We start from the raw sequence: 11,614 nt of genomic DNA on the forward strand, positions 1-11,614 counted from the left end.
TTAAGTCTTAACGAGTTATATAGTTCAAATTTAAGATTGAAGTGGGGTGTGGCAGTAAACACTCTTGATGGAACTCACTATCTGAATGACGAAGTGGGGCCGCTTCCTATGAGAATGGAGCCGATTCTCTAGAGCATTCCTAGAAACAGGATATGTCCAGGACAAATTGGACAAAACAACACAAACTTAGCAATGCCGGGAGGATATCATGCGTGGTTGTTGTCGCGAATTGCACCCAACTCTAGCAGTTCAAGATACCACGTTCACTGTCTAACAAGTAGTTCCGGTAACTTCTCACTAAGCAGAGGTTCAAGACCTCATGGACACCTTTTCTTAAATGGTATTTTCCGTATTCTGATTTTTCGTTTTATACCGAGATTTCATTCATGTGGGAGATTGTTGGAGAAAAACGAGTTTTTAATAAAAAAAAGTTTTAGTCTTGGTGTGATTTGATCTAGTGACCTAAGGGTCCAAGGATACTTACTCATTTTATGAGTGCATGAAATGTTCCCTTAGTCCCACATTGTGAAAAATTAAAGAGGACCTCCGCTATATAACCATTTGCTTATGGATATATATTAACAAACGAGGGTGGAAGGGGTGGGGAGAAATATACATGTTTCAAACCATGCATATGCGCGTATACCATGCACCAAGTCTCGTGTCTAATAGAATATATTTTTGCAAGTTTTTCTTTAGTAAATTAATTCCAAAAATATTTTTTTAAAAGTTCTATTTATAGGAAAATTATTTTTACGTGTTATAATTGTTTTACAAGAAACAATACTTGTTTTTGAAGAAAACTAAAACCTAACTTGATTTACAAGTATCTTCTCCTATAAATACCACTCGAATCTGTTTTCTATATACACAAGAAGTGACTACTTTTTAGTCTTTTTTTAATCTTCTTCTTGCTTTTTTTCCCGCGGCGTGTTCACTTCCTATCCCTGTTGCTAAGTTCATGAGTGGGTAACTTGCATTGTGCTAATTCAAGCTATATCGGACAGTCTTATCCTGGACAGATCTTCGTTGGGAGGGGTTTAGCATTACTCATCTCGAGTATACCCGCGAACTAATTTGTTAACGACAACTTGTTGAATCACTGATTCTTCCCTCATCAAATTGTTCCGGTAAAGTTGTTTTGATTCAGTTCTTTACATATTATTTTGATACATCGAACGTGCTATTAATTGTTGCAAGATTCCAACAACTCATTAAATTAAGTTTTGCACCAAGGCTTGGTGAAGTGGCACCAATAAGATATGCTTTTTTTCTTTCTTCGTGACGTTAATTTACTATCTCTATGGTATTCAACAACAATTGAATGACAATTTAATGGACTTCGTATGCTGAGATCATAGTTTAGGCTTTTTGAGCTTACTATCACGAAACTGCTACAAACACAACAACATACTGATTAAAGTAGTTCTTCCGCATAGGGTAGAATCTGGAGGGCTTATTCATGAGCATCTAAAATCCTGCATAATCGAAGAAATAACCAAACAAAAAAGAAATGAAATCAATGGTTTTGAGGATATAAACCACACCATGCGTACCATCACGCGTAGACCTAATCCCCTTTGAATATGTCAATAGTGGGAAAATCAAAGAAAGTAACTTAGGAAGTGGCACTCGATAATTTGCAAAATCAATTTGAATATAAAAACATCATCAGAATCCATTTAAAATGAAAAAAAAATCGTACAAAAAATAGAATCAGAGAGAAATTACCTTTTCGATTCTGTTTTTCTCCCTAAAATTTTGAAACAAAAACTTCACCAAAAATATAAAAAGGTATATTAGCCCAAAAAAATACAAAAAAATTGTGAAAGTAAAACAAAAATTAGGGTTTACATAATTACTGTTTGAATGGTTTTTTTCCCGTGTTCAAAATCATCATATCCCAAGCCATACCAAAGCCTATAAAAGAAAGCATTAACAAATGATTTAAAAAAAAAGATCATGAGTTAAATAGGGAAAAGCATAACATAAAGAGCGAAGAAGGCCGCGTATAAAAGAGAAATAGAGAGCGAGATCAAAGAGAAATGAAAGAATTTTTCTTTATGGCAGGTTAGGTTAAGATTTTTTTCCATGTTTTTTTTTCTTTCTTTTTTACGGTGGAAGTTTGAAAAAAAAAATAGATTTTCTTTTGTTCGAGAAAAGATGATCTTGAACAAAATTAAAGAGAAGTATTATACATTTTGGGGGAGTCACGCTCACCGTAAAATATGGGTTCACATGACTTATGATTTTAAAGGTTTGATTTCATCTTTATCTGCTTGTCCACGTATTTACCAATTAATCCAACATGTTTATGCTTGTTGAATCATATCATCTCAAGCTTATCCCTCGATCCCCATCATTAATTAAAGGGTTGTTTTACGGAATGAACACACTGCCCTAATTGGTTTTTACAAAATGGTTAATCCAACTAAAGTTATATGTCAACAGTTTGTTCATCAGATCAAGGAGAAAGCAATTCTTGAACGGAATCTTGTACCACGTACCGCATGCAAGTGATATCATTTCTGTTGGCAAAGCACGTGATTGGGTCACATCGCTGAGTTTGCAATCGAGATTACAGAACACGGAGCGGATTTTTATATAGGTGAAAAAAGTAAAAACAAAATAAACAAAAAAAAGGACAGAGATAGGAGGAGAAAACAACAGTAGAGAAAGACAGCACGTGCTACTGAATCCAACTGACACCTTGGCCTTTACGATTCTTCTCTCTTTTCCTTGTCCATCGACTCCATCCATTGTCATCCTCGGCTGTCGTTATGGCTCTCGTGTTTGTGTGAATCTTGTGTCTTTTGGCTCCCTCTCTGATGGGAAAACTCATCTCTCTTTTCCTTGATTCAAAATTTCAAATACGAAAGTTCAAGAACAAAAGAAAAAAGATAAAGCTACCCCTTTTTATTCTTTTTCCTGTTTATGTATCTTTTTGATCGGTAAAAAATTTGATGCTGAGGAGTTTCTAATTCGCATCATTGGTATCATTATCCATTGATTTTATCACTGAATTGCAGTGACACCTGCTTTTTTCTCTTTATGTTTACCACTAAAGTTATCAATAGCTGCTGCAAATGTGTTTACCCGGATCATGATATCCATCAAGTAAAAACCCAAGCAAGAGAAGAAAAAAAATGAAACCCTGCTAGAGAAACAAGTAAAGGAAAAGTGGAAAAGACTAAACTAAACCATACGACGAAAACAGAAGTCCTGATGTCATGTCCATGTGCGGACTGCAGACTGCAGTGTGCTCCACCTTACTGGCCCGCATGAACCATGAGGTGTTTCACACAGAGCTAACTGATCCCGTATACAGTATTTTACTAACTACATTTTTGCAGCTTGTGCATCTTCAGATGTCAAAAGCCTGCCTTATCTCTGATTTAATGCCCTTGACTTGAAATATCTAATCGACTAACGCAAGCCATTATGCTCGTAAAACATAAAATAAAAATTGAAATCATATTGCATGAAAAAACCTGTTGGGCCTATGCCGTTTGACTGGGACCTATGATTTCTTCATCCACATAATAGAAAATGATAAAGGATATTTAAAAGATTGTAAAAATATTAAATTAACCCTTAAAGAAACCTTAATTATTCAAACACGAATATAAATACAAAATCATAACTTAATTAACAAATACAAAAATCATTAATCAAAATTCAATTTTTTTTCTTCAATTTTCATCAAAATCAAAATTAAATCCTAATTAATCACAAACAACAATTAAAATCTAATTTTTTTATAGGTTTTGAAAAAAAAACAACCAAAAACAAACAATTCAAGTGATTGAGTTAAATCCCTTTAAACCATTCCTTCTAAGTGGTACTCTCCAATGATTTATCTCTAAATCTTAAAAATTCACTCATTAAATTTTCTGAAAATCCACCCAAAATCGGTTTATAGGTGCACCATATCAATTCGACTGTGTCCGAAATCGGATTTTAATGTGAACCTACATAACCCGATCATGGGTGGATGTGATGAACATCAACTATAATCGGTTTACACTAATACACACATCAACCGATTCTGGTTTCAGGTTCGGATCATATTGGACCATATGTAATCCGATTATTTTGTTTATAATCATGTAATCCGATTATTGAGTTAAAAATCTTTGCAACTAACAATCGGATTACATTATCGTCCATATAAACCGATTCTGAAAAAGCTGCAGCAAACTACCTCCAGAATCGGACTTTATAAACGTATTAGAAGTCCGATTCTGTTATAAATTTCATGAGTCCAGGGTACCCAAAAAAGCTAACCACTTTCATTCATTAAGCTTGGTTCAAATTTGCAAAATACAATATAAGAAAGCTATCAGCATCCGATATATCAAGTTTTTAGCATAAGGAAAATACTCATTCCAACAAATGTAGACCATCGAATTGATCCGGCACAATCAATTCCTCCCATCGCCTCATGTTGGGATCGTATTTTTTTAGCCACTCCTTGGTGACCTCCGAGACCTCATGAAACCCATCCACCGGTGGTAATGGACAATCATCACGTATTCTAAGGCCGATATAATGTATGTTGTTATTGTTGAATAAAAAAATTCTCCGATCCTTAAGCGATTCATCCCAAATGGTGTATTTTGGTGCGTATGTATAGCATGATCCCTTACAATAGATGAACAACACAACTCCACGTTTCCGCCAAGAGATGACCACATAGAGGCATACACATCCAATACTGTCGGGTAACTATAAAGTTTCATTTTTGCTAAGAAAATCACAAACCCTAGTTTTTCCTTTTTTTTCCCTCTACTTCTTCTTTCCCTCCAAACCTTAAAAAAGAAAATGAATTTATATTCTAACCCTGTTAGAATATCAGAGTTACTGTCAGGTAAAATGGGTGTATTGTAACTGTGTGAATTGAGTGTGTGAAATGTGTATGTGAACTTGTGTGAGTTAAGCGTGTAAGGTAACTGTCAGGTGGCTGTTTTGTGTACATTGTGTACCGGCCAATCCTGCAACAGTTAAAATTCTTTAAATATCTCAGTGGTTGTTCTTAGATATTCAATTAGAGGAAAGTGAAATCAAATTTTGTAACAAATTCAAAAACCTCAAGAAGATTGTCTAACGATATTTATCTTCTCAACATGGTATCAGATACCGTCTTCTTCACAGAAATCTCAAATTAAGCCTTTCAAATTCATCTTCAATGGAAAAATCTGATAAACACATACCGTTAACTTTTAAACCTCCATCAAAATTTTCTGATACTAATTATCCTTTATGGAAATCTCAGATTGCTCCGCTAGTACGTAGTTACAACCTTCTTCGCTTTGTGGATGGTTCTTTTCATTGTCCTGTCGAACATCCACAGCTTGTATTGCTACTACTAAATTATAGATCTACTACTAAATCTCGTCTCTTACAACTCAAAACTAACCTAATTGGATTAAATAAAAGTTCGGATTCAATACAAGTATACTTCAATAGAGATCGTTCAATTTCCCATCAGTTAGCTCAAATAGATCGAATTATTTCTGATGAAGATTTAGTAATTCATATCTTACATGGTTTACCTTCTGAGTCCAATACCTTTAAAACTTCAATTTGTACTCAACAATTGAAAAATGACAATTTAGTTACTTCATTTGAGCTCTTAGGTTTACTATTGACAGAAGAAGCTAGAGTTAATGTTGAGTCAAAACTAGATCTCAACGCTGCTTCTGCCAATGTTACTCAGTAGCACAAGTCTCCCTCAAGACCCACTTCTTTCGATCACCAATACACCAATGTTTATTCACACAATACATATCCACAAAATGATTACCTACATTACTCAAATAATTCTTATAATCCAAATTGGTCACGTCCTCCAAATCGTGGTAACTTTGGTAGAGCTGGTAATTCTGGTTTTAGAGGAAATAGAAATGGTGGTAACTTCAGAGAAGGTTTTGGAGGAGGAAGAAATGGAGGTAGAGGTGGTAGACATGACAACTCTAACTTTTATCCTCTAAGATACAACTATTATGTGAAATGTCAGCTATGCAAACAACTTGGTCACCTAGCTCCATAATGCAAGTACAGATATGTACCAAGTGACTATTCTATGCAAGCTTATTACACTTCCAATGATTCATATGGTGAAGATTATGATGATTATTGGTGTCCTGAACCAGAAGCATTTGCAGCTTACAATGATGAATTTGCATCTTCGTCTTCTTCTTCTGGTTGGATACCTGATTCTGGAGCCACTCACCACACAACTTCTGATTTGTCTAATCTCAACCTTCACTCTGAAGACAAAGGCACTGATCAAGTCAGAGTTGGTAATGGAACAAGTTTGCATATTACCCATACTGGTTCTTCTACTTTGCAACATGACTCTGTTCAATTTACCATTTCCAATGTCCTTCATGTCCCATCTATAACCAAGAATTTAATATCAGATCTTCAGTTTTCTACAAAGAATAACTGTTATTTTGAATTCTATTATGACAAATTTCTTATCAAGGATTTGGTCAACCACAAAGTTCTACTTCATGGGCCTGTTAGAGATGGTTTATATCATATGGAGTTCACCACTGCTCAACTCAAGCAAGCTTTATCATTTGGGGTATCTTCTTAAGCTCAATGGCATAATAAAATTGGTCATCCTCCATATCAAACTCTCAAGCATATTCTCTCCTCAGTGAATGAAGTTATTGACAAGCATTTGACTTCCACACTTTGCTCTTCCTGTCAGACAGCTAAAAGTCGTGCACTGCCTTATCCTACTGGTACAATTTCTAATAATGTCTATGGTCCTTTAGATATAGTTTATTCAGATGTCTGGGTATCTCCATTGTGTTCCATCAATGGTTATAAATACTATGTATCTTTCATAGATTCTTTCAGTAGGTTCACCTGGTTGTATCCTCTAGCTTATAAATCTGAAGTACTTGCAACTTTTGTTAAATTAAAAAATCTTGTTGAAAATCAACTTAATAGAAGGATCAAGTTCATTCAATCTGGTTGGGGTGGTGAATACAAAAATGTGGCTACTTATTTTGATTCTTGTGGCATAGGACATAGAGTTTCTTGTCCTCATGCTCATGCTCAAAATGGGACAGCTGAAAGAAAGCACAGACATATTGTAGAAACTGGTCTAAGCCCTATTACACCATGCTTCCTTGCCCATATATTTTTGGTCTTATGCATTTGAAACTGCAAATTGTTTAATTAACAGACTACCAACACCAAATTTGGATCAATTATCACCTCTAGAATGTCTGTTCAATGTGAAACCTGATTATCTGTTCTTACACACATTTGGTTCTGCCTGCTATCCATGCTTAAGACAGTTTAATCATCACAAATTAGAGCCAAGATAAGTTCAATGTATCTTTCTTAGATACATCATTATGCATAAAGGCTACAGGTGTTTCAATCAAAGTACCAACAAGATAATTATTTCTAGAGATGTCAAGTTTGATGACAATTTATTTCCATATGCTTCATTGTTTAATTCTTCTGGTACTTCTATATCAGTTTCTATCACACCATCTGTTATCCCTGTCAGTGCTACTGCATCTCCACCACTACATATTTCTAATGAAGTTGATATTTCATCAAGTGACTCTACTCCAGTGCAAGATTCCACTACACCCTCTACTGCTACCTCTTCATCTATCACTAATGCTCATCCAATGCAGACAAGAGGTAAAATGGGCATTTCTATACCTAAACCAAGAGTGTTTGCTTCTGAAGTTCAAAGTGTGTGTGAGGATATAACTATTCCTACTTGCTATATTGAGACTTGCAAGGATCCAAAATGGAGAGCTGCCATGGATGAAGAAATTACAGCTTTACTTCAAAATGACACTTGGAGGTTAGTTCTTGCCCCTGATGGTACAAATGTCATAGGCTGTAAGTGGATTTTTAGAATCAAGAGAAGGGAAGATGGTTCTATAGAAAGAAATAAAGCCAGACTAGTGGCTAAAGGATACAATCAAGTGGAGGGAACTGACTATCAAGATACTTCCAGCCTAGTGGTTAAACCTACCACTGTCAGGATCATTCTATCTATTTCTCTCTACAAGCAATGGGAAGTGAGACAATTGGATTTCAAGAATGCATTCTTGCATGGGCATTTAAATGAGGAGGTTTTTATGGTTCAACCACCTGGATATGCAGATAAATTTTTTCCAAACCATGTGTATAAACTTCAGAGGTCCCTATATGGTCTAAAACAAGCTCCAAGAGCTTGGTTTGAGAGATTAAGCAAGTTCTTGTGTTCTCATGGTTTTCTGCCCTCCAAAACAGATACTTCTCTCTTTTACAGGGTCACACCCAAGTCTGCACTGTACATTCTCATTTATGTTGATGATATTTTGGTCACTGCAGTTCTTCAAAGGACATTGACACTTTTATTGCTGCTCTGGGTCAAGAATTTGCTATCAAAGATTTGGGATCTCTTCATTTTTTCTTGGGAATTAAGGCAACTCACAACTCAGCAGGTATCTTACTATCTCAAGAGCAGTACATTACTAATTTGCTTCTCAAGACCAAAATGAATGCTGCAAAACCAACATCTACTCCAATTTTACCATCTAAATCTGATGATGATACTATTCCTTTTGAGGATCCTGTTCTCTATACAAGCACTGTGGGTGCTCCACAATATGCAACAATCACTAGACCTGATATTGCATTTGCAGTTAACAAAGCTTGTCAACATACGCAAAATCCCACTAATGCACATTGGTCAGCTGTCAAGAGAATTTTACGATACTTGAATGGCACTATCTCCTTTGGTCTACAATTTAAGAGAGCTTCAACACTGCAATTACAAGCCTACTCAGATGCTGACTGGGCTGGTGACATGTCAGATAGAAGATCTACTGGTGGTATGGCTATTTTTCTGGGTCCTAATCTGATTTCTTGGTGCTCTAGAAAACAGAAAATTGTTTCTGGATCAAGCACAGAGGCTGAGTACCGTGCTTTAGCTGATGCAACATCTGAGATTGTGTGGGTTCATTCTCTTCTTACTGAGTTGCGCTTTTCTATGCCTAGAGTCACAGTTTTGTGGTGTGACAACATGGGAGCTACATACCTTACAGCTAATCCCGTTTTTCACAATAGAATGAAGCATATTGAAATTGCTTTTCATTATGTACGTGAACTTGTAGCTGCAAAGGCATTGGATGTTCGTTTCCTGTCTATGCAAGACCAAATTGCTGACGTTTTCACTAAGGCACTCTCCACAACTCGTTTCTCTACTATGCGACTCAAGCTCAGTGTCATTGGTTTCTCCAGACCCTGATCTTGCGCGGGGGTGTTAGAATATCAGAGTTACTGTCAGGTAAAATGGGTGTATTGTAACTGTGTGAATTGAGTATGTGAAATGTGTATGAGAGCTTGTGTGAGTTAAGCGTGTAAGGTAACTGTCAGGTGGCTGTTTTGTGTACGTTGTGTACCGGCCAATCCTGTAACAATTAAAAGTCTTTAAATATCTCAGTGGTTGTTCTGAGATATTCAATTAGAGAAAAATGAAATTAATTTTCGTAACAAATTCAAAAACCTAAAGAAGATTGTCTAATGACATCTACCTTCTCAATAAATCCTAACACTGTAATAAAACTTAATTTAATAAATATTAATTTAATTAATCATCACTAATTTAATAAAAACATATTAAATATTAACATAAATAATGGATAAAGGGTTTTTGGGAATTATTTATTAATGATCCTATTTTATTATATAATTATAATGGTATACGACCCAATTTAGCTAGGTTAAAAACGAAGTAGGGAGCTGAGAAAGAGAAAAAGGTTACGGGTACGTTTCTTTTCTTTCATGGCTTTCTACAAAGTAACATGTCAGATCACAAAAAGCAACATTGTAATTTCCCTCGCATCTACGAAGCATATCCGCACACTTGGCTAGAACTTTCGTCCTCTATCTACAGACTACAGACTCTGTTCTTTAGTTCTTTTGTCCATGGTTGTTCCATTTCCAAACACAAGGCGATAATTAAATCAGTGGGCCCAACTCATTTAAGTCGATCATATTCATACTCATCAGAGGTAGCAGTTACTTTAACCCGAAATACGATCAGTCAATAATCGAACGGTTAAGAAAACATCAGAAGAGAAACAGTCATACTATACTGCAGCAGATGCTACCGTATAAAAAGCATAACATGCCAGCAATGTGCCTATAAATACCAACTCTAAACCTTTGGTTGTCTCACACCTGAAACCCCACAAAACACAACCATGGCTTCCTCTTCTGCCTCCACTTTGTCACTCTTAATCTTATCCATCACCTTCTTCCTTTCTCTCAACCTAATCACCACCCAAACCCAAGCAAGTAACATGATCTTAACAGTAGTAAACAATTGTCCCTTCACAATTTGGCCAGCCATTCAACCCAACTCTGGTCATCCAGTTCTTGAAAAAGGTGGTTTCGCCCTTCATACCTTATCTCACAAATCGTTCGCAGCACCAGCACAACACTGGTCTGGTCGTATTTGGGCTAGAACAGGTTGTACTTACACCCATACTGGTCAGTTCTCGTGTGCCACCGGTGGTTGTGGGGGTAAACTTGAATGTGATGGTTTAGGTGGTGCTGCACCAGCAACCCTAGCTCAGTTCACATTACATCATGGTCACAGCGATCTATCTTCATACTCGGTTAGTCTTGTTGATGGATTCAACTTGCCAATGACTGTAACACCACATGAAGGCAGAGGTACTTGTCCAGTTGTTGGATGTAAGGCTGATCTACTGTCCACGTGTCCTGACAAGTTGAAGATGAGATGTCCAGCTGGTCATGGACCTGTTGTTGGATGTATGAGTGGGTGTGAAGCTGTTGGTTCAGATCAGATGTGTTGTAGGAATCATTACAACAGCCCACAGACTTGCAAGGAGACTGAGTTCAGCTTGTTTTTCAAGCATGCTTGTCCCGCCACTTTCACTTATGCACATGATAGTCCTTCTCTTAGCCACGACTGTTCTGCTCCTCGTGAACTTAAAGTCATTTTCTGTCATTGATCACCTTCATCATTATCATCACTAGTAAGCTTTATTCTGTTTTCTTATGTTTAGGGTCTCTGATCAGTTCCGTGAATCGATGGACTGTTCAGTTTTTAGTACTGTAATGTAGTTCTTCTGTTTGTCGTTTTAATGGTGTGTTGAAATGTAAGATGAAACGTATCCGAGCGTCTCAATTAATTAAATGATGAACAAAATTGTGGGTTTGGAATTTTCATTCGGATAGTTTATTGTCATTTCTAATCTATAATTTATAGATTTCTTTTGTCTCTGTACCTGACAAAAGTAGAATATGTTGGGAGGTGGAGAAAGGTAAGGGTGTCAAAAGTAAATAAATTGAAATTGGTGTTTCGTGTCTGTTTGTTTCGGAGAGTGTGCTTCAACAGCTGCCATAACCAGCTGAATTAAACTATTAACGGGTTAGCAAAGTGCGAGAGGCGAATGTTTCTGAAGTTATGGCATATGGGAATGGATATGCGCGCCTTGGAGTAGTGTTGATGGGTTCTCTGGTCCTACCAAGTATTTCTCGAAAAGAATTACAGTACTCGTGGCCATTGACCGGTTATTTTATCCCGAGGCTTATCTTGACGAGCTCAAGT

At 36.4% G+C, this 11,614-nt stretch overlaps 1 protein-coding gene and 1 long non-coding RNA gene across 2 annotated transcripts; one reads left to right on the plus strand and one right to left on the minus strand.

The window, feature by feature from the left end:
* Window positions 1-820: 820 nt before the first annotated feature.
* Window positions 821-2,139, minus strand: LOC113321272. Its single transcript, XR_003346585.1, has 3 exons — window positions 1,863-2,139; window positions 1,732-1,773; window positions 821-1,478 (listed from the first exon to the last, which is right to left on the minus strand). It is a non-coding gene; the product is annotated as an uncharacterized LOC113321272 (long non-coding RNA).
* Window positions 2,140-10,194: 8,055 nt separating this feature from the next.
* Window positions 10,195-11,238, plus strand: LOC113323894 (osmotin-like protein). The gene has a single exon (XM_026572241.1). The coding sequence runs from the start codon at window positions 10,239-10,241 to the stop codon at window positions 11,013-11,015; it is 777 nt and encodes a 258-aa protein (XP_026428026.1). The 5' UTR covers window positions 10,195-10,238; the 3' UTR covers window positions 11,016-11,238.
* The last annotated feature ends 376 nt before the right edge of the window (window positions 11,239-11,614 follow it).

This window comes from Papaver somniferum, chromosome 11 (assembly GCF_003573695.1).
Source record: "Papaver somniferum cultivar HN1 chromosome 11, ASM357369v1, whole genome shotgun sequence".
NCBI lineage: Eukaryota > Viridiplantae > Streptophyta > Magnoliopsida > Ranunculales > Papaveraceae > Papaver > Papaver somniferum.